Source organism: Phaseolus vulgaris, chromosome 11 (assembly GCF_051622355.1).
Source record: "Phaseolus vulgaris cultivar YP4 chromosome 11, ASM5162235v1, whole genome shotgun sequence".
Taxonomy (NCBI): domain Eukaryota; kingdom Viridiplantae; phylum Streptophyta; class Magnoliopsida; order Fabales; family Fabaceae; genus Phaseolus; species Phaseolus vulgaris.
The window spans coordinates 50,076,207-50,100,762 of record NC_143508.1 but is presented as its reverse complement, the minus strand read 5'-3'; the positions used below and the strand labels follow the sequence as shown (position 1 = coordinate 50,100,762).

General features: G+C 34.6%; 2 protein-coding genes across 4 annotated transcripts; one reads left to right on the top strand and one right to left on the bottom strand.

The window, feature by feature from the left end:
* Positions 1-237: 237 nt before the first annotated feature.
* LOC137823982 (EAP30/Vps36 family protein) lies at positions 238-8,383 on the bottom strand. Its single transcript, XM_068629389.1, has 8 exons — positions 7,551-8,383; positions 5,832-6,035; positions 4,866-4,959; positions 4,706-4,763; positions 3,830-3,899; positions 2,213-2,348; positions 1,048-1,132; positions 238-483 (listed from the first exon to the last, which is right to left on the bottom strand). The coding sequence occupies exons 1-8, from the start codon at positions 8,196-8,198 to the stop codon at positions 426-428; spliced, it is 1,353 nt and encodes a 450-aa protein (XP_068485490.1). The 5' UTR covers positions 8,199-8,383; the 3' UTR covers positions 238-425.
* Positions 8,384-18,467: 10,084 nt separating this feature from the next.
* LOC137825902 (uncharacterized) lies at positions 18,468-24,158 on the top strand. 3 transcript variants are annotated; one of them, XM_068631718.2, is made up of 8 exons: positions 18,468-18,975; positions 19,686-19,856; positions 19,956-20,057; positions 20,783-20,872; positions 21,405-21,536; positions 21,841-21,978; positions 22,296-22,475; positions 23,593-24,158. In XM_068631718.2, exons 1-8 carry the CDS (start codon positions 18,595-18,597, stop codon positions 23,992-23,994), a joined length of 1,596 nt encoding a protein of 531 aa, XP_068487819.1. In that variant the 5' UTR covers positions 18,468-18,594; the 3' UTR covers positions 23,995-24,158. The 3 variants fall into 3 exon arrangements, with proteins under 3 accessions (XP_068487819.1, XP_068487810.1, XP_068487827.1); XM_068631709.2 differs by having other exon boundaries at positions 20,774-20,872; XM_068631726.2 differs by lacking the exon at positions 20,783-20,872 and having other exon boundaries at positions 18,471-18,975.
* The last annotated feature ends 398 nt before the right edge of the window (positions 24,159-24,556 follow it).

Here is a 24,556-nt window from a genome sequence, read left to right as displayed (position 1 = left end):
TTAGGTCTAAACCCATTTTACAATCTGACCTTCATTCACACCAGAAATTGAATGAATACAAAAAAACGCATTATGCAGTGCTTATATCATGGTTTTTGTTACTAACTAAAAGACAATAACAAATACTGAACAATGAAAAACGCCCAGTGCGTCTCCTAGATGGCAGCATCTCCTTCACACTACAAACTGATGGATACCATGGTAATCATAGAGATCTTGCTCGGAAGTAACAATAACTTTTGGAATGAAGTGACATAATATATTAAGTTTTGCATTAAGATCTTTTAAGTATCATAATCCTTCTACACAATGATTATATTAAGTGTCCTCTACAAAGAAAGAATCACATTGATTGAAACACACTAAAACGTTGCGTGTAATTTTTTTCCCTTACTTGCCATGAGTTCAACAAGCTTGGAACTCTCTTAAGCATGACTATGGTTAGCCTGTACCCACGAGGCATAAATTCCTCGATCTTTTACTCTGCATAAATGGCAATATAACACTTTATAAATAAGCAACTTATATGAATGAAATCAATCAATGAACAAAATCATATTATATCATCGCAACATGTTACACTAGAAACCAATGGGGTGTAGGAACATGGAAATCAATTTATAACTCCAGTGAAGCTACAAAGCACAAACCAGTGAAACTCCAGTGTTATTAATTTCTTAGTTGAAGCACCAATTTTCAAATACAATAATATACTCTATATTTCAAGTAGGAAGACTTAAGTAGCATATCATCTAAAGAGAATTTTTCAAATCTTGAAGCACTGAGACTATGAAAAGGATGAGATAAAAGTGAAATTTTTTTCATGTGAGAAGGAATTCAATGAATGTCTCGAGTATGATTTAAAATGATTAAAAAAACATCGGAAAGATAAAAGAAAACAGTAAGGACAAGTCGTCAAGAAATACTGAGCAAACATAAAATAACGTAGGCTTAATACCATATAAATTTTAACTCAAGGGGAACATATTTGATTCGAGTATCAATAAGTCAAAACTACAGGTCAACAAGTATAGAAAGTTTACTTACAAATATATATCATCTTGGTCAATTTCAGCGAACAAGTTAATATAGAAGCGAAATCCATCTGGGCTTATATCTCTGCATAGTAAACCTGGGAAAGATTCCATGACAGTCAATATTAGAGTAGTATTTTACTATGTATAACAGTCAGTAGTATATGTTCTATAATGATTGAACAGATGTATAGTTGGTTAAAGTCTGTTGAGTCTGACAATTTGTTATGCTTTATCTTCTCAGTTAGATATTGATCACAGACTGTTAAATGTTACACAACTATATATAGCTGATCTCTTATCATTTGTATCTTGTCATATACAATTTTACTCATTCAGATATTTCTTTCTTTTTTCTCTTAACCTTAACATGGTATATGAACAAATTCTTGTGGATATGATAAAATTACAGTATATAAATGAGATGCAAACATAACCTTATAATAAGTTGGTTTCATGAGGTTGGATTAGGCTTACAGCCCATCTTTGAAAATGGTATCAGACTCTATACTAACAAGGTTTGTTGGGTCTATCGTATCGTATCCCCTATTCCCACACTTAAGATGTTCAAAGTGAGTTGGAAATCTCACATCAACTAAAGATATAACTAAATTATTAGAGCAAAGATCAACTTCTACTTTCTCATGTTGGCTGCAAATCTTCATGGCAACTTCGGGATAAGATTCAAAACTACTTCCATTCACACACTAATGCTCGTGCTCAAGAGCTTAGATGTGACCTTCACATTACCTCTTTGGATAATGATTCGATTTTTTATTACCTTATTTGTATTCAAAACCTTGTTTATGCACTTACTGCCATTGGTGATGATGTATGCAATAAAGAGCCTTTTGACATTATACTTGAATTTTGGCTAGAGGATGAGTCCACTATAGCATTGATTAGTAGCAAACTTGAACCTATTTTAATTAATGATGTTGAAACACTTTTGTTGTCTCATGAAGCCCACCTTGAGAAATTCAAGAAGAAGGCTATATAGCCTTTATTTATATTGCAGAATCCTATTGTCAACAGTCGCGTCACAAATTTATAAGTTAACACTTCAGTTTTTCTCAAATTCAAATATTCTTCTTTCTTTTCTCAGAGCCTTAACAGTCGGAAGCCGGTTATGTAGCTAAAATCCAAAAAGATGGAAGAAATGTGATCCAGCAGCATACCTTTGCTCTCAGCAGATAAGAGATGCTCCTTTGCCATTGCTGGGGCAACCCCTAGTGTCCTTGCAGCATCGCTAGCACTTATCCCAGCTCGAAGAGCATCAGGTTTCATAACAAGCATCTTGACATTATTGAAAACCTAAACCAAATAGCAGTAAGTCACTTTAGTCTGATTTTACCACGTACCATTTCAACATTAGTAAAAGTTGAAGTGAAAATGAAAAAAAACGTTCATGAAGACTGACAACCTAAAAACATAAAATAAGGAAAAATCCCCATCATATTTAATATAAAAGACACGGTGAAGAAGATTGAAATCATCTAAATATAATCTCATGTATTAAAGTTAAGTTACAAGTACATCATACATAAAGAAATTTATATGGCAGATAGAAGAATCTGATAGTACAAATCAAAATAATGTTGCAGATGTTGTTTGTACAGTCCATTACAGATGTTTACCCAACACTTGTAATATTTCATTCATAAACAATACCCTATCCTTAAAAGTTAAAAGGAATATTTTTGCTCCATTTCTATAGTTGATTCAAATGCTGTTAAAACTTTGCCCAACACTTGTAATATTTCATTCATAAACAAAATGCTCATTGAAATCCACGAACCATGCTGTTTGGAAGGCTCATCAGTTGCCTTCATGTCATGATTGTCATCAGCTTCTGCTTACTCTTTTTAAACATATATTTACTGATCATGGGTGGAGCCTAATTTCATAACAAACAACAAAGCCTTACACCACTGTTGAACATAAATACTGACATATTGTAGAAGTCTAGCCCTTTTTGCTCAAGCATCTTCACATTTCATTTGTTAGGAGCATGCCTTCCTGACTACTATTTATCTTGTCTTATTAACAGACTTACACAACCTCTCTTAATAATGAAGACAAGACAAGACTGTCTGATTATAAATTCCTTAGCTACAAGTATTCCATTTCCACCCATGAAGGATATAGTGTTTCTTAATATGATAGATTTTCTATCTCTGTATATCCTTTTCCAAGCTTCACTTAAGTCTGACAACTTCCCACTCTCTATCCAATTCCAGTCTCCCCATTACAGCATAACCACCTCTTCTTTCATTTCCCATTACTCCTACTTCATCCTTTTCTGCTCTCACTGACTACTACTTCTCCAATCTCCATACGCAAACAATATTCTATTAGCAGCCAATCAAGCACCAGATTTGAATAACACCCTTTTAATAAAGAACATGATTACTAGATGAAGTTTATTTGCAGCAACCTCTAATTTTGAATCTGCTAATAAATATTCAGTTTCCAAGCCTGGCTGCTGTGATTCATACAAATATGCTCTTTACCCCAATCCTAAATGGCCCAGGAAAAGAAAGCCCAACCTCTTTGTGGGACCCACCCTGACCTATAACACTGTCTGAACAGGGAAGAATCTATGTAAAAGGTTAAAGAGCTCACGGCTCATTAGAAAAACACAGGTAGAATAAATACAAGCTATTCTACAACAATCCACAAACTTCATCCCACAATTTCGCAATTTATACAAGGATGACTTTTGCAGGTAAAATAACAATAAAAGAAAAACCCAAAAAACAACCACCACGGAAGAAAAGATAAAACAAACATACCTCCTCATCACTGTGAGACTTAGTTTGTATTACCATGACTCCACTATCAAACTTTCGCAGAACCACCGGGCTGAAACAATTGGATAGCACAATCAATGCATGGAAATACAACCAACCAAAAAGGGTATTGCATTAAAGTATTCAACAGGGTAGAATTCTAACAAGTTGGTTAAAATCAGGATTTTACCACAAATCAGGAAGGGGAGTACAAAATGTAAAATTGTTAATTGAATAGTATGATTTTACAAAATTCATATAAATATGCTAATATATAAGTTCATAGACATGCATATTAGTATATATAACCTGAATTCATAATCAACATTACATAAATGTCATGCATAATATTCATAAATCGTAACCTATTATCCATCTCCACTTTAGTTCAGAACGGTAACCGAGCTAACATAAAAAAAAGGTGGCTTGGGTTCAAACAAGAACAGAAAAATCCAAAAACCAAAACCTGACAACTCCAAACAAAAAAGAAATCTAAAAAAGCAGAACAGAGAAAAAATGGTGACTGGAGAAAGGAACAATGGTGGGTGGCAGCTGACTCAAACAGAGGAAGAATAACAGTGGTTAGGGTTCATTATGAAGCAGAAGCAGCAGCTTCATCCTTCAATTATGGACAGGAGACAACAAAGAAGAAGCTTCACAAATCACTAACTAACCAGCTGTTACAAAACTGGGTTGCTAACTTAAAAACAGGGTTGAAAATGAAACTTGACCAGCTTCAAGAAATCTTAAAATCATAATTTTACAACTTGAATCACGATTTTACAACAATTTCACTCCAACTACAATTTAATCCCGACTTTAAAAACCATGGAACAGATTAAAATAAGTAATTTAAATAGAAGATAATGCCATACATACACATCAAACTTCTCCCACAGAGAACATGCTTGCAACAAATCATCGGGTGAGATCAATTCTGTTTATAATACAATCAAGACAAGGGAAACATTAGTTCAAAAAATGTATTACTTGATATAGAAAATCATGTTTAAGAGAACACAAAAGGAAGTATTGGAACCTGTGCCACGAGCACGATTGAATAGACAATATATATCAATAAGATTGATCATTCCCCCAGCTTTCTCAAGTGGAACTTTAATAAAATCTGCCAACTAAGCATTAGCAAGGACAGATTAGATTATTTTAAACAAAAAGAATTATAGAAAACAAACAAAAGGGAATTAAAAAGGCCATTTTCTCTTGGTACTTTTATGCAAGTGAGAAAACATATAAAATGATATGAGCACAACCTGAAGGTGTACAAAATATCAAAACCAACAACCCACATCCCCATAAATGAGAGACTCAATGAGCTTTTTCTAGGTTCTTGCACAACAAAAATTGAGTCAAAAGACCACTATTGTGCAATCCAAAGAAACAGAGACACTGGGACAATGTTGTGCATGCATTAAGATTTAAACCACAGCTTTGTGTACATGAAACATATCTTCAGGTTTTCAATTAATCCAAAATATTCTAATCTTTGGTTGACTTTTGAAATGGTAACTTTTTCAATTATTGAACAACATAAGTAACGAGAATGCCCTCAAAAAAATAGCAGGAATAAAGGGCTCCACAGTAACAATCTGCAATTGTAAACTGTTTAGATCAAAACTAACCTTTTAAATGATAAGGAAAAAAAGACCAATAAGGAATAATATTGTACTTTGTTGTATCAATTATGAGCTCATTGGACCTATTCATACATAAGCCTTGCTCGTTATTTTAGGAATGGAGAGCTAATTCTAAATAGACAAATTCCTGTGATTATGGGATTGTTTCTAAATACATAAACCTAGTATTCATAACGAGATATGGTTGTGATAAAGAATAAGCAAGAATAAAATATAAAATTCCTAAAATAAACAATGAGCAGAACAGTTTTGACAAATAATAATTATCTTTCTTAACATGTCTTATAAATTGCATGATCTTTCTATTACTATGAAAATAACACATGGCTGAGGAGGAGTAATTATAGAACCTGACGAGAAAGTTGTTGATGATACAAAGCACCCGCAGACTCTTTGGTGACTGGGGATATAATACCAACACTCAATAACCAATCTTGCATCTCTTCCTTTGAACCCATCTCCTCATCATTAGTCGCATTTGTTTGAGAATTTGAGCCGGACAAAAGTTTTAGCCTCATTTTCTCTGCTAGCATCACCATCTCTTTAGCCTTGCTCTGCAAATCCAACATCAACCCAAAATTTGAACACCTTTACCTTAATACAAACTAAATAACCAGATAAAGAATTTCAGCAAAGTACTTTTTGATGAAACTACAATTGTTACAATCAAGTTGGAGAAAGTATGAGTTGATGACTGTTTGTACAAGCACAAAGGTAAAGTTCAGTTCACAAGTTCACCTACAAAACTAGCAGAAAAAATATGACATTTATTGGACCGTACCGGTCCCTCCTCAGTCTAATTGAGTGATGTTGCCCTTTTTATTAACTAAGTCCAGAATGAGAAGGAAACACATTTTCAGCAAATTATAATGCACTTGCAAATTCTAAACCAAATCCTATTATGCCATAATTACAGGTCACAGATCCCTCAAACTAACTACATTTTTTGGAAAGCGCAATTCAATCTATCTATGGTAACCTCTTTCGACCAAAAAGCTCAAAGCAGATAATCTATTCAAAACTGTTTTCATGATGCGTAATATAAAATTTCTGTCATAGAATAATTTCTTATCTCCACACTCATAAATCCTTCCTGTCCAGATGAGTTAGAAGTCACCATTAACACTTTTCACAAAACCCAAATACTATTGCTATAAATACACAAGTTATTATCTATCCAATTTCCGATAATATTTTCACACAATCAGAGTAGACACAAATAAACAAACTGGTTACATTATTCAAACACGAAATAATTGACACCACATATAATTATCACCACATGAGTTATAAAGCCGTTCACAACACTTTAAGCAGAAGGCATTCCTCCAGATACCATTGCTAAAACTAAAAACAACCCTCGTTTGCTCCAACAAGAAAAAAAATTTATCTACCAAATAATATTTTCAGACAATCAAAGTAGACACAAAACAAACCAGATACATTATCTGAACATGAAATAATTGACATCATACATAATTATCTATGTCTCCTATACAAACATTCAAAAATGTAACTGACTCCTCTAAAGTAATATCAACTCGATGTATAGGGTAAAGTAAGTAATATCAACCATTGACTCTCTAAAGTGAACAACTTGCTATAAAGGGTAAAGTAAGTAATATCAACTGTTGTTGAAGAGAAAATCAATAGTCAATGATACCGACACATGTATAACAAATCATGTATCTCAGTCCTTAAAAAAAAAAAAAAAACACTTAATGTTATGTATACATGCATAACAAATCAAAAAACGTGTTCGAATAGTAATCATTTGGTTTCTCATCAACGACCACAAATGTTAAACCTTGGTGATCAGTTGATCATGGGCTCGAAAGCCTCTTTGCATATGCAAGGAGAGGCGGTATACAATGACTCTCCCCATACCTTCTTATAGCCATGAGCCTTCTGGCACAAGGGTGTACCCTGGTATTTTCTCGTCAACAACTTTACCACAACACAAGGAGCCAAATTTCTCAAAATACTCTCTAAAATCAAAGGGGGCAACATGCTGCATTCAAATTGTACCAAATAAAAAGAGAAGACATTTTTGCAAACACATTGCATACCATGAGAGCATTCAAATCCTGAAAAGCATCCTGCAAGCTTCTATCAGTACTCTCCCACATTTCCTGCTCTTTTCTCAGTATCCCCGACACTCCCACCATCTTCACCGTCCCGTCACTCGAATAAATTCCTCCTGATGACGATGGCGTCGCCGTTTCTGCCGCCGCCGTCGCCGCCGCATTACTCGACCCACTCCCTGCGTCCTCCCACGCTCTGGCGCGCCAATTCTCCCAAAGCTTGGCCAGAAACGCGTCGCAGTCCCCCTTCCCCCTCACCACCACCGTCACCACCACCGATTGCGATCCCACCGCCGCGACTCGCCCCTCCGGCGACATCGACACCTGGAACCGGACCCGCGGCGAGGAGAACACCGAGCGAAGGGACTTCTTGACGGAGAAAATGTGGGAGACCGCGGCGAGGGGGACTCCACCGGCTGCTCCACCGCTCGAGGCATCGGATTCCGGCAGCCAGAGGAGACGGTGGGTGGTGAGGATTAGGAGACCGGATTTGAGGTGGGGGAAGGAAGTGGTGGGGTCGTCTTCGCAGAGAAGATCAACACCGGAGAGGAAGAAGCACTCTATTTCGTTCGGTTCGAGCACCGGCCGGCCGCTTCCGGTGATCTTCACCGGCGGCAAGCAGTTTCCGACCATCGACGTGGCTGCGAAGATGGCAGCTCTAGTTCCACTGGAGAATTGATTGCGCTTGGAGTCACACAATACAGTTTCTGCGGTTTTTTCTTTTAACTTATTTTTCTATCACACAAACTTGTTCTTCAAATATTTGCAAAAAGAAAGAGGAACAAAAAGTAGAAGATGAAAAATAAAACGAAAACCATAAAAAAAAAAATACATTATTTAATTTAAAATTATTTATTATAATTATTTTATTTATTTTATTATTAATTATTGGGTTACATGGCCTGTCTTGTGTTAATTCGTGAAGATTAATAAAAACATTCTATAAAATAGGTTATTTCTTTCACAGTCTTGGTTTGGGAAGAAAAAATAAATGCTTCCATTGATTTGTTTTATTTAACATTATAAAAAAACTATTTTTGTTTTTATATACTATTTTATTGCAGTAAAGTTGTACTGGTACGAGTAGGGCGATCATCCCGACTCAGTCAGCATTGCAGATCACATGGTCATCCACTTACGATAACCACAGTCGAGAGGTATCGTGTGACCGACCGTCCCATGATGACGAATCATGAGTTGAACAAATTAGCAAAGTTAATTCGTAATTAAAAGGTTACTTAGCGCGATCCTAAGCGTGGTCCAATTCCCTAATCCGGCTCACTAACGAAGGTCCATTAAGATATATATAAATAGCGCAGATTTCAATAATCAGGTACGTCATTATCTACAGTGCTCTGACAACCGAGAGTCGAGTCCTTTGCTGACTTGATCATCGGAATGTCTTTTGCAAGTATCATCTGAGTCTGTGCTCCCAAACGACCGAGAGGCAAGACGAGAAGGAAAGGACGGGTTGGAGGAAATGAAGATTAGAGATTAGAGTGACCGACCGACAGGTGCATCAGACAATCATTCTATGGGCCCGATAACCTAAACGAGAACAAAAATATATATTAATTTTGTTGATGATTAGTCTTCATCGAATAATCTAATTATTCTTTTTTTTCAATTGATATTAGTCATAAAAAATATTCATATAATAGAGATTCATATGTGTCAAATGAGCAAGTTCTCTCCTGGTCTTGAATAGTTATTGTCCTCAACTTGTTGAAATAGCTTATGACAAACCATAATTCCATAATTCTATTTGGGTTGGTAGAAAAAATAAGGATGAAGATGAAGTGATAAAAATAGCTAATTCAAAATATGTTTATTCAAATTTCATGATATTAATGATAGACATATAATTATTAATCTAAAAAAATTAAAATAATTTTAATGAGTACTATTAAGATGTGATGTAAGCCTGAGAGAAGAGTTGAACTAAAAATAATAGTTTATATGGAAGAGTTTTTAAACTTACTTATCATGTTAAGAATACCTAACATTATAATTGTGTGTTTGGTTGAATCTTTGGAAATTTATTTATATGTTTGATGCTGTTATTTCAGTTGGATAGTTGTTTTTGCATAAATATAAAAGTGGTAGGAAAGAAAAGAACATTGATAAAGAAGTGAAGTTAAACACTCAAGATTAAATCTAAATGATTTTTTATTTTAATTTTAAAATTTTATAATATAGTTTAAAGAGTATATCCTAAATGATTCTTTGTATAATGGTATATCATTTTATGTTGGATTCTTTTTATTTATTTTAAATCAATGCATTTCTTTGTGTTAAAGTGCTTATATTCGAGTTTTGAAGTTGTTTGTAGAATCTGTGCTTTTTTATATTAGCATTTATTTTGGTGGTAGCATCAATAACTGGTGTAGGATGTTATGTTATTATCTGGATCAGTGTATTTTCAAAATGAATTTAATATGTTTACTTTTTAAAGGATCTAAATGTGATTTTGAGAATGGATTTGTTATGTAATTTCACACAAGTTCACTAAAGATAATTGTTTACAACATAAACATCACATTAATAATAAAAATTGTTAAAAGAAAACGATAAAAAGTAAGTAAATAACATGATTCAATTAAAGTATTAACAAATTTTTTTATATGTTCACGACCACATTCACTACAAACAAGTTCTTTTATTTTTCAGAGTTACAAAGAACTTACAAGGATTACAACTTAATATTTTTTTTCTTAGTGAACACTTGTTCAACTCATAGTTTTACAAGGTTCACTAAAAACATACCCTATAGAGAATATCTATGAAACAAAAAATAATGTCAAATTGTTAGTGTGAAACAAAGTTGAAATTAAGATTGAATTTTTATTTTATCTTTTCATCCCACGAATTTCAATTTTATTTTCAAATACCATTAGAAAGAAAAGAAGAAGCCAACAATCTGATTTAGAAAGTAATAAATGAATAAAGAATGAATATTTATGATGATTATGGTGTAATGGGGAACATTGAGGATGAAAACAATTACATCATACTTAACTCAACCTAATGTTGTTTAAGAATTTATAAATTAGAGAGAAATGAACAAGTTAAACTAACAACTTCAAGATGTTAAATTTTAAGGTACCAACGATATTATCAAACAAAATCATACATACGTATTATACACATGGGAAATACTAGTTGGAGTTGGGAAGAAGTATTATTATTATTCAATTTGACAAAATCATACATACATATTGTACAATGACAATTTCCACACATTAGTAAAACTAAGAGCTAGATAACATTCAAGTTAATGAAAATCTTATAGGTATATATACCGGTAGATCCATACGACCGAAATCATGTCTTGGCAAACCGGCCGACACCACAAAGACCATTACGCTTAAGTAGGATTAATGAGACTAATCAGCAATCAAACACCAGGAAATGTATCCCTAAACATGATTCACACCATAATCTGGCCCAATGAGAAAAGGCTCATGACAATCATATAAATAGGCACCAAATCCAAATTCAAGAACCAGGTACGTCATATACCGTGCTCAGGATAACATTGGTTTGCACAAAATTTCCGAAAAATTCTCCCAAAATAGTTTTTTCCTTCGATTCCACGTAAGAATCTCCACTGAATTTGGGACAAAACACGACAAATTTCAGGTCAAACAGATGAGTATTCACCCACGAAAAAAATCAAATAGTTTCACACACAAACGAACCTTCCTTTCAGCCTTGGCAGTGATCAATAAAAAAATTATTGTCAATCTTGTGGGACGAATCTGGACCTCAAATCTTAGCCAAAACTCAATAGACACAGTGACGAACGTCTGGTAAAAATTTCAGACCGAAACACCCAAGGAGTAAGGCGTAGTAAGTCCCACACCGAGAGTGAACAAAACTGGTTTTCCGAAAACAAAACCTCCTGGATTTTCTTCCCCGTATCTCCTTTTTGTGATTCTTTTATGGACGTGCCTCCTTACCTGAGTGCAAACAACATATGGAAGTACTTGTGTGAATTTTTTCAGCGCAATACAGACCCAGAATAAAAATTGCAGAAAGTAAGGCGAAATTTCACAAGTTTTAGTAGTAGCCTTGGTTTGCACAAAATTACCGAAATATTCATCCGAAATAGTTTTTTCTGAGATTCCACGTAAGAATCTCCACTGAATTTTGGACAAAACGCGACAACTTTCAAAACAAACGGACGAGTATTCACCCACGAAAAAAATCAAACAGTTTCACACACAAACGAACCTTCCTTTCAGCCTTGGCAATGATCAATAAAAAATTTATTTCCAATCTTGTGGGACGAATATCGGCCTCAAATCTCAGCCAAAACTCAATAGACACAGTGATGAACGTCTAGTAAAAATTTCAGACCGAAACACCCAAGGAGTAAGGCGTACTTAGTCTCAGACCGAGAGTGAACAAAACTGGTTTTCCGAAAACAAAACGTCTTGGATTTTCTTCCCCGTATCTCCTTTTTGTGATTCTTTTATGGACGTGCCTCCTTACCTGGGTGCAAACAAAATATGGAAGTACTTGTGTGAATTTTTTCAGCGCAATACGGACCCAGAATAAAAATTGCAGAGAGTAGAGCAAAATTTCACAAGTTTTGGTAGATGATATCCTTGGTTTGCACAAAATTTCCGAAATATTCACCCGAAATAGTTTTTTCTGAGATACCACGTAAGAATCTCCACTAAATTTGGGACAAAACGCAATAAATTTCAGGTCAAACGGATGGTTATTCACCCATGAAAAAAATCAAACAGTTTCACACACAAACGAACCTTCCTTTCAGCCTTGACAGTGATCAAGAAAAAATTTATTTCCAATCTTGTGGGACGAATCTGGGGCTCAAATCTCAGCCAAAACTCAACAGACTCAATGACGAACGTCTGGTCAAAATTTCAGACCAAAACACCCAAGGAGTAAGGCGTAGTAAGTCCCAGACCGAGAGTGAACAAAACTGATTTTCCAAAAACAAAACGTCCTGGCTTTTCTTCCCCGTATCTTCTTTTTGTTATTAGTTTATGGACATGCCTCCTTATCTGGGTGCAAACAACATATGGAAGTACTTGTGTGAATTTTTTCAGCGCAATACGGACCCAGAATAAAAATTGCAGAAAGTAGGGCGAAATTTCACAAGTTTTGGTAGAGGATAGCCTTGCTTTGCACAAAATTTCCGAAAAATTCTTTCAAAAATTTTGGACAAAATGCGACAAATTTCAACTGTGTCTATTGAGTTTTGGCTGATATTTGAGCCCCAGATTTGTCCCACAAGACTGGCAATAAATTTTTTACTTATCACTGCCAGGGCTGAAAGGAAGGTTCGTTTGTGTGTGAAACTGTTTGATTTTTTTTCATTGGTGAATACTCATCGATTTTACCCGAAACTTTTCGCGTTTCGTCCCAAATTCAGTCGAGATTCTTACGTGGAATTTCAGGAAAAAAACTATTCTGGGAGAATATTTCAGAAATTTTTGTGCAAACCAAGGCTATCCTCTCCCGAAACATGTGAAATTTCGCCATACTTTCTGCAGTTTTTATTCTGCATCCGTATTGCGCTGTAAAAGTTCACACAAGTACTTCCATACGTTTTTTGCACCCAGGTAAGGAGGCACGTCCATAAACGAATCACAAAAAGAAGATACGCGGAAGAGAAGTCAGGACGTTTTGTTTTCGGAAAACCAGTTTTGTTCACTCTCAGTCTGGGACTTACTACGCCTTACTCCTTGGGTGTTTTGGTCTGAAAAGTTGACCAGACGTTCATCCCTGTGTCTATTGAGTTTTCGCTGAGATTTGAGCCCCAGATGCGTCCCAAAAGACTGGCAATAAATTTTTTATTGATCACTGTCAGGGCTGAAAGGAAGGTTCGTTTGTGTGTGAAACTGTTTGATTTTTTTCGTGGGTGAATACTCATCCGTTTGACCCGAAATTTGTCGTGTTTCATCCCAAATTCAGTGGAGATTCTAACGTGGAATTTCAGGAAAAAACTATTCCGAGAGAATTTTTCAGAAATTTTCGTACAAACCAAGGCTATATCCTCTACCGAAACTTGTGAATTTTCGCCCTACATTCTGCACTTTTTATTCTGCGTCTGTATTGCGTTGAAAAAGTTCACACAAGTACTTTCATATGTTGTTTGCACTCAATTAAGGAGGCACGTCCATAAACGAATCACAAAAACAAGATACGGCAAAGAAAAACCAGGACGCTTTGTTTTCGTCAAACCAGTTTTGTTCACTCACGGTCAGAGACTTACTTTGCCTTACTCCTTGGGTGTTTTGGTCTGAATATTTGACCAGACGTTCGTCACTGTGTCTATTAATTTTTTCCTAAGATTTGAGCCCCAGATTCGTCCCACAAGACTGACAATAAATTTTTTTGTTGATCACTGTAGGGCTGAAAGAAAGGTTCTTTTGTGTGTGAAACTGTTTGATTTTTTTCGTGGGTGAATACTCATCTGTTTGACCCGAAATTTGTCGGCTTTCGTCCCAAATTCAGTGGAGATTCTTGCGTGGAATTTCAGGAAAAAACTATTTTAGGAGAATTTTTCAGAAATTTTCGTGCAAACTAATGCTATTCTCTGTCGAAACTTGTGAAATTTTGCCCTACTTTCTGCAATTTTTATTTTGCGTTTGTATTGCACTGAAAAAGTTCACAGAAGTACTTCCATACTTTGTTTGTACCCAGGTAAGGAGACACGTCGATAAACGAATCATAAAAAGAAGATATGGGGAAGAAAAGCCATAAAGTTTTGTTTTCGGAAAACCAATTTTGTTCACTCTCGGTCTGGGACTTACTACGCCTTACTCCTTGGATGTTTTGGTCTGAAATTTTTCCTGTGTCTATTGAGTTTTGACTGAGATTTGAGCCCCTGATTCGTCCCACAAGACTGACAATAAATTTTTTATTGATCACTGGCAGGGCTGAAAGGAAAGTTCGTTTGTGTGTGAAACTGTTTGATTTTTTTCGTGGGTAAATAGTCATCCGTTTGACCCAAAATTTGTCACGTTTCGTCCCAAATCAGTGGAGACTCTTACGTGGAATTTTAGGAAAAAACGATTCCGGAAGAATTTTTCAGAAATTTTCGTGTAAACCAAGGCTATCCTCTGCCGAAACTTGTGAAATTTCGCCCTAATTTCTGCAATTTTTATTCTGCATCTGTGTTGCGCTGAAAAAGTTCACACAAGTACTTTCATACGTTGTTTGCACCCAGGTAAGGAGGCACGTCGATAAACGAATCACAAAAAGAAAATATCAGGAGGAAAAGCCAGGACGTTTTGTTTTCGGAAAACCAGTTTTGTTCACCCTCGGTCTGGGACTTACTACGCCTTACTCCTTGAGTGTTTTGGTCTGAAATTTTTACCAGACATTCGTCACTGTGTCTATTGAGTTTTTGCTGAGATTTGAGCCCCAGATTCATCCCACAAGACTGGCAATAAATATTTTATTGATTACTGCCAGGGCTGAAAGAAAGGTTCGTTTGTGTGTGAAATTGTTTGATTTTTTTTCGTGGGTGAATACTCATCCGTTTGACCCGAAATTTGTCGTGTTTCGTCCCAAATTCAGTGGAGATTATTACGTGAAATTTCAGGAAAAAAATATTCCAGGAGAATTTTTCAGAAATTTTCGTGCAAACCAAGGCTATCCTCTGCCGAAACTTGTGAAATCTCGCCCTAATTTCTGCAATTTTTATTCTGCGTCTGTGTGGCGCTGAAAAAGTTCACACAAGTACTTCCATACGTTGTTTGCACCCAGGTAAGGAGGCACGTCGATAAACGAATCACAAAAAGAAAATATGGGGAGGAAAAGCCAGGACGTTTTGTTTTCGAAAAACCAGTTTTGTTCACCCTCGGTCTGGGACTTACTACGCCTTACTGCTTGGGTGTTTTGGTCTGAAATTTTTACCAGACATTCGTCACTGTGTCTATTGAGTTTTTGCTGAGATTTGAGCCCTAGATTCGTCTACAAGACTGGCAATAAATATTTTATTGATCACTGTCAGGGCTGAAAGAAAGGTTCGTTTGTGTGTGAAATTGTTTGATTTTTTTCGTGGGTGAATTCTCATCCGTTTGACCCGAAATTTGTCGTGTTTCGTCCCAAATTCAGTGGAGATTATTACGTGAAATTTTAGGAAAAAACTATTTCGGGAGAATTTTTCAGAAATTTCCGTGCAAACCAAGGCTATCCTCTACCAAAACTTGTGAAATTTCTCCCTACTTTCTGCAATTTTTATTCTGTGTCCGTATTGCGCTGAAAAAGTTCATACAAGTACTTCCATACGTTGTTTGCACCCAGGTAAGGAGGCACGTCCATAAACTAATAACAAAACGAAGATACGGGGAAGAAAAGCTAGGACGTTTTGTTTTCGAAAAACCAGTTTTGTTCACTCTCGGTCTGGGACTTACTACGCCTTACTCCTTGGGTGTTTTGGTCTGAAATTTTGACCAGACGTTCGTCATTGAGTCTGTTGAGTTTTGGCTGAGATTTGAGCTCCAGATTCGTCCCACAAGACTGACAATAAATTTTTTATTGATCATTGCCAGGGGTGAAAGGAAGTTCGTTTGTGTGTAAAACTGTTTGATTTTTTTCGTGAGTGAATACTCATCCGTTTGACCCGAAATTTGTCATGTTTCGTCCCAAATTCAGTGGAGATTCCTACGTGGAATTTCAGGAGAAAACTATTCTGGAAGAATTTTTCAGAAATTTTCGTGCAAACCAAGGCTATCCTCTGCCGAAACTTGTGAAATTTAGCCCTACTTTCTGCAATTTTTATTTTGCGTCCCTCCGAGTGTTGAATACTGAATTCTGACTTAAGCGTCAGAGTGCCTTTTCCATATACGGAATTTGTGGAGACCGAGAGATAGAGTGAGAAGAGATTAAGAAGCTTGCTTGAAGAGGAATAGAAGTGCAGACCGACCGATCAAGAAGCACCTCGAATTGTACTCTTGGACCCAACCCCCGCTCGAAAACAGTGTACAATCAATTTGACATAACTATGCAAGTACCTAATATCTTTCAAAGTATCATAATGCAAAGTATCATAAATTAGAAAACAAATTGATTATCGAATTCATTCATCATTGAATTCTTTAGTTGTGAACAATTTGTCATCCATTTAATTTCCAAACAAAGTTGCAAAATAGAAAATTAACCTAAGTTCTACGGTATAAGCAAACATGAGTGAAATCACACTAAAACAAATTAGTTAAAAAAATTAAGCTTGGAATCTCATCAAGGACAACTTTATCACAAACAATTCAATCCAATAATTCTCAAAACCAACCTATTTATCACTTTAAGAGAATCCAAACAACACAAATTAAGAAACCAAATTTTCAATAATTATGAAAATGCCAACCACTAAACAAATCTTACAAATCCAATTAAAATATGCCAAAAGTATTCTTTTATTTTTATTTTTTTTAATCGTTTATTTTACAATCCTAAAAATTATAAATAAAATAATTCTTATAAATAAATTAAAATAAATCCTAAAATTATAATTCTCCTTTCCCACGCATAAACCACACATTAAAAGTGATCAATTAAAAAAAATGTAAACATTCCTATCACCAGACAGCTTGTCGAAACAAAAACAAAAAATGTAATTGACCTTAACAAAACATTGTGACTCTATATTTGACACAATTCAAAAGATAAATAAAACAAATTTCAAATTAGAAAAAACCAATAAAGACAATTATCATTAGACGGTCCAATAAGAAAAAAAAAATAAAAGAAAATTAAAATCTTCTTCCATACTTGAAACCTGCAAAATGTTCAATGAAAGTGTAATATATATGTAATAAAATTTGCCTTTTATAACATTCTCAATTATATTACATTTACTAACTAAATATATTGGAAAATACACTAAAATCCTACTACTATTAACCAAAATTGAAAGTAAACATTGAAGCACCTTCAACTTCTCTTGAACAACTTGCTCAAATTTATCCACACATGCATTGGGCTGGTTCTCTTTCAAAACTTGTAGCAGCTTCTATGTATTCAGGAAGTGAATTCAACTTTTACTTATTCCCACTTATATACAATGAATGAAAGGTGGTGGTCTGATAAACCCAACAAACATTTGTTAGAATAGGATCGAAATGATGCTGATACCATCTTACGAAGTGGACTTTAAGTTTAACTCAATCCCATAAAACCAGCTCATGAGGATGAGGTTTGCACCTACTTATATACAATGAAAGGTCCTTATCTCTAGTCGATGTGGGATCTCCGACACTTTTTTATAATGAAGTTTTCAATATCACACAATTTTTTAAAAGTAGAGAAAAGATTAATGATCTTTCATTATAAAAACAAAAATCTAAACAATACAAAAGTATCAAAATCTACAATAAAAGGAGATTAGATGAATTAAAACCTCAAAATATAAGTTATATAAATAAGAAACCAACATTTTCAAATATAGAAATCAAAATTGAAATAAACTATGAAGGTCTTTTTTACAAATAATAATTTTAAAAGGAAACCTCTTAATTAACACTTTTAGCCATTTTGGTAACATGAAATTAAAGAAAAAAGAATAATAATAAGAAGAAGAATGAAAAAGTGAGTTATTTTTAATCATGATAATGGTAATTGTATTCCATTTTTACTTATTTTTATTTTCCATTTCTATACAATTAAGCAATTTTAATTTTATTATTTGACCTATATAATTTTTATTTATCTATTTTAGTTCTTTCTTAACATCCAAGCCCACCCTTAAAATAATTATTAAACCCTTGGTTTCTTAAAACAACATATGATCCTTGATAATTAATAAACTTTCTTCAATAACACACGATTCAGACAAAGGGCCACACAAATAATAATAGTAACAAAAAATTAACAAAATATAAAATAAATTATAGTAATAAAATAAAATAAAAACCTTTCATTGCTGAATCCGATCAATGACGAAGATGAACACAGATGCAACTTTCGCACCGTTTTCTCTCTAAAATCCAAAATCCGTTAAAATTTTTCTCTCATTTTCTCACACTTTCTCTCTGAAATCTCTGCAATGGCAGTTGCAGCTTTCAAATCCTCTTCGCGAAGAGCAACACAATCCTCTGCTTCTTCCAACGCCTCTTCTTCCTCCGGCAGATCCTCCACCAGAGCTCCCAACCCCACTCGCAGGTCGAGGAGCGTGAGCGCGTTCGCAAGGGGCGGTTCCGACATTTCCACTGAGTTCCTCAACAAGAGGGATAATCCTCTCTTCGACGAAACGCAGTCTGCAAAAACTGTTCCAGAAACTTCCACGGCGCGTGCAGCGGCGCGAAGTGCCGAACCGGCGCGGAGGGAATCGGGTCGGGCTCTTTCCAGAGCGGAATCGGGTCGACGGACGCGGTCCGTTTCGCAGAGCCCGGTATCGAGTCGGCATCTGAACTATTCTACTTCTGAGGTATTTTGCATATAAGTATTAATTTTGCGTATGATTTTTTTTTTATAAAAGTTTTCGTGTTAGGCAAATTTTGCGTATGATTTAATTATTTTGTTTTGTTTGAATTGAATACTAGTAGTCCAAATACATTCATTCAACGTCCTGAATAATGATTTAACAATAAAATAAGAAATAAATGCAGGCAAAGTTGAAGGTTAAAATAAAATTGTGAATTTTTTTTAAATACAATACTGAACCTACATTTTTTTTTTATCATGGACATGAGGCTGATAAGTAAAGTCTAAGGTAGGAACGTGTCTATTTTAGAATAGAGCACTGATAAAGCAAATTGAATAGAGGGACTAAAATTGTATTATGGGATTTGATTGTTTGAAAAAAGATGTAGTATAATGTAAATTGATGAATGAAAGTTTTGTTTGTTTGTGTCTTTAATATCATTATATGTTTTTGGAAACTTAAATTTTTGTTGAGAAATTTGGCAACTGGGAACTCCATCTGTCAAATAACAAGTGTGGTGTAAGAGGTAAAATTAGTTTTTTAAATAAGGGCTATTGTAGCTTTTCAATGTAATATTAATTACCTTTTTTGTATTTAGATCTCTAGTAATATTATTAATGATGCAGAACAAAAACTAAAATGAATTAACATGGTAAGGTTAATTTTGGTGTGGGGGCATTGAAAACTTATTTGCACATTTGTTATTTGCACAGAGCGAGGTTGAATGTAAAGAAGGGAATGGTTTGAAGTTAGTGTGGAGTAATAGAAAAGGTGATTTGGTGGGAAGAAGTGAGAATGGTGTGACTGATCAAGTGAAGGATTTGAACACGTGGTCTAGTCGGCATTCATCTGTTGAGGTCTCAGATTGTTTTACTGCCACTTTGGTTAGTTCCTTCCCTTGCTGGTGTGTGTTGTGGTATATTGTAAGCATGGAGTCCAGGAAAAGTTTACTTATTTTTTAATGGTCATTTTGTTTGTTGCAGCCTGGTTTCCAAACTCAAACCTGTGATGAGGAAGCTTCAACAGCAAGTTCTGGATTTGGTTCTGATGAGAAAACTATCAAGGCAGTTTTTGAACAGATTAAGGTGAGGTATAACAAAGCATGTAGTGTATGTTTGGATTGATTGAAAGGACCGGAATAGAATAGTATAAATTATTATTGATAAACCATCAAGTTGATCCTTCAAAGCTACTAGCATCCACATTAGTTCCCTAGAGTTTTTGTCTCTAGGGGCTACCTGCTTGATAAAATCATTTGAGGACTGTTATGGTGACGTTCTAGATCTTTCAAGGACTAGTTTGGAAATAAAAAATTGCAGGACATGTGGTGACATGTGTAACTTTGGTCTAATAATATGAAGGTTTACTCTTCAAAATATGGTGAAATTGAAAGGAACCAAGTAGAATCCATTCCATTTTTTCACCATTTGTTGCCTCTATTTTTGTTCCCTTCCAATGTAGAACCAACTTTTTTGTTTATAAATTATAATCCATTCTATCATAGTATATCTGAACAATATTATAGTAATTCTATTCCATTTCATTCCTCTTACTGTTAAAAATCCATACAAAGTAATCCATAGTTTTGTGTCACGTGTGCTTAAAATAAACTTGATGCCACTGTTCATTGATGTAGATTTTATTTCTACAAATAGGAAATTTCAATGCACGAGAAATTATTCTTCTTAGGGAGAAACTTTAATGCTTCTATGATATAAAGACTATGAATAAAATGAATAATTGTTCTTCTTGACCACAATTAGATAACTTTTGGTATATGTTTGGGTCTTGATTTCTATAGTCAGTACAGGGAGATTTGCCAGAAGCCAATGATATATATGAAACAGTTCGTTCTGAAGTGAGGCGTGCTATTTCTGAGATTCAATTTGAACTTCAAAGTGTATGTTTCATGAACTCCTATCTTTCTCATTGTCGGCTTTAAGTCAACTGTCACTATTTGAATTGCTTTAGCCAATGGTGATTGATACAACATGCCACTATTTAAGGAAAGACTTATCTTTATGAGTATGTGTTTGTGTGTCTCTCATACTAATAATTAAAATCATATATATTATAAACATTTATAAAGCTATCAAAGAAAAAGGTTGGGTTTGACAGCTACTAGTCTTAAGTATTATTAACAGAGTCAGCCAAGAAGCAGGGCATTTCAGTTTATTCTCGAATAAGTCATAAATTGCCGCTGACAAAAAAAATTGAGGACAACCTCTTCAAGTTTCAATGCATTTTCGAAGTTGAAAGTTCAACTGGTCCAGGAATATGACTTTTATCATTTTCTGCATTTCTTGTGACTTTAATTTATATGGTTGCTCATCACAACACAACTCACAGTCTGAGTGCTATTTATTGTTGATATAATTGTAAAGGGAAGTTTTATGCTATTTTCTAACTTGTTTCTAACTCTGGGATTTTAGGCTATCCAAAAGCGAAATGTTACTGCCATCTCTGTTAACAATGTGGCTGATATTCCTCCTGACTTGGTAAACCCTGGTGCAGTAGAATTGGTTTTGGAGATTAGAAAAGAGTATGCCAAAAAGCATGAAGAGGTGATTTTCCAATCTATTCTTGTAAATGGAGCATGGTTAAAATTCCATTCTTTGTTGATGCTCATCTCATAGTTGAGCTTGAGAGTTGGTATCATTGTTGCCCAAGAACATGTTTGTTTCTGAAGCCCTTTTATGCTTTTATGTGTCAACACTCAAATGAGCAACCAATTTATTTCCTCTCTCACGATCAAATTACTACAAAAAAATCTTGCCCTTACTTTGTTTTAGAGGTTATATTGTGTATTAGGGTTATAGTCTCGTCTATTTTTAATTTCACTCTAAGCATACCTCATCATACTTACAGTCCCAGCAGCGAGCTAGAAATCTTCGAGCAGAACTAGCCGTTGAAGAACACCGTGAACAGGAACTGGATAGAATCTTGAGAGAGGTTCTTCCATATCCCAAGACCCCAATTGTACAGAAGTCTCGTACAGCAAGAAAAGTATGTTTTCTTTTGGCATTTTGTTTATTCTAATGCAACTTTTCAAACTTGTCATGTGTGATTCTTAAATTCTTTGCCCATTATAGCATGTGTTTTGTGTTGTGCATGAAACTTATCATTACGTATGTAGAGAGGAAAGGTTTGCCTAAATCATAAACCTTATGTGATGAATATTCTAACTCATTAATCTCACAGCTATGTGAGATGAAGATGATGATATTGTAGCTGTTGCTATAGATATTTGTGCAGGTGTGCATTTTTTTGTATATTTATATCTGTTCTATTTCCATTTTAATGAACCAAAAACTTGGTCACAGTCATCTAGCTTTGAAAGAAGGAGGATGTCAAAACGTCTTGCAGAAGATGCCAAGGCTTATTTTGATGAGTGTGTCTCGCTATCAACTTTTGATAGTTCTGACTTTTCATCCCAAGAGGATCCCTCACTCAATTTGGTTGGTCCACCTACTTCAGCTTGCAGCCATGTATCTTTAACCGAGGCAAGTCCTAATGCTTCAGTTTCTAATTTCATTAGATTCCTCAATGATTAACAGGTCTCTCAAGATTATTTTCTTGCATAATATTTTTCTAAATCCCTAGTAAACTTCTCAAATAATATCTTGTTAATCTTATTTCATTGTATTATTTGACACTTTCGGTTATCTTGGTAGACATTAATATAGAAATATTAACTAATTAAAGGTGGGATACTATCATGCTTATAGATACCTGACAGACAATGGGGTTTGAAGTATACGCATTCTCATAAGATGCAAGTAACATCCACTGACAAACTATGTTGTTTGTTTGCTGCTTCAGGTTTTTAGTATTTACTTTTTTATGCTGATATTAGACCTATAATAACTTCAAGGCTGCTTAATTGTGTGCCAGTAAAATTTCTCTCACAACCCAGTAGGAGAGTGAAGGGGGAAAAACCTGACATCTATGGCGGTTCAGAATAATTTGGCTAAAGGATATTGCAAGTTTAAGCTGAATGAAAGCATATAAGCCATGCAGCCAATCTCACCCAGTGGGATAGTACACCCTTGTATATACTGTTTAAATATGTGGGTTGTGAAAGTTTGGAAGTTTTTACTTCCAGCGATTAAAGATGTACTGGTATTGATTCCAGTTTCTTGATTTTCTGTTTCATCGAGAAGGTTGGAACCAACAACTTGACTTCTATGATGGTTCAAAATAATTGGCTCTAAGGAAGTTGCAAGTTTTAATCAGTTGCTTATGCTCTGAGAATAAGAACCAAAAGGCAGGAAGAAAATTGATTGTTATAGGAGTGGAGAAGACGCCTTTTTACTAGCTTACTATAACTCTTGTCAAATGGGTTTGTTAGGGAAGATCTTTCTACAAAGGTTGCTAAGAGGCAGAATGTTTTCCAATATATGGATTGAAATTATTTCAACTTTCAATGATGACATAGTCATGTGCTAATATTGATTCCAATTCCTTAATTTTCCACTCCATTAAAGTCTCGAAAAATGTGTTGGGGGACGTAAACCTGTTTGAATTCATTGTAGTTACAAATTCTGTCTTGGTCTTATACACTCCTAAAGGAAATCGTGAACATTAATTTTCTTAAATAATTCTGTTACATTTTCACAGGAATCTGCCACTCGAGGACAATCGATGAATATGCATTATGGCATCTCACAATCTCCTGCCAATATGGATACTGTGGGAGCTTTTCATGGTCAAGTCAGTTCAACCCCTGACAACACAGAAACTGGTTCCAAACCCTGCTTTTCCTTTTCACAGAAGCCATCTGAAACCTCTGCAATTCAACAAGACATACATCAATACATAAAAAAGTTTGAAAAAAAGGTGTTGAAGTCTTCAACTATGAGATCAAATTATTGTGACCCTCTTGAGTATAGTTTACAATCATCAAGTGAGAGCTTGTTGATTGATAGGGTTCTATTAAAAAATAGAATTGAGTCTGGTAATTTGTTACTATGTGGTGGTGGTAATAAATTGTTATCAAAATTTTATGGGACAGGGATTTGACTTGGAGGCACACTTCAAGCTATCTCCTTTATTTATTTATATATGCCTTGCAATTTTGATATTATCATTTACACATGTAATATAAAATCTAAATGTACAAGTGTTTATCTTTGCAATTAGAGAAACTTTTTTTAGTCATAAAGCTACAAAATGGAAAAATTTATGTACCTAGTGTAATTTTTGTTGCTCTTAGCAAAATTAATAAATTTTTAGAAAATTACAGAAATTGGTAAGTTGTGTTTGGAAGAATGACTTTAAAATAAAGAAGTCTTGCTTAGGTGCACTTCTATTGAAATTAATTTTTTTAAAGATTAGAAGTCGTGCTTTCAGAGACGATTTTCATTTTTTTTTAATTTCACACTAAAATTGTGTCTAAAAACATGTTTTTAGTTTTTTTTTTTTCATACTGAATGTTCTAAAACACAACTTCTATTTTTCTAAAAAAAAAAATCACTGAAATCGAGATACACTTCCACTTTTAATTAGTGAAGTTACGCTTACAAGCACGACTTTTATTATTTTATTTTTATGATTTAAAAATGTAATTAGTTATTTTGTAATA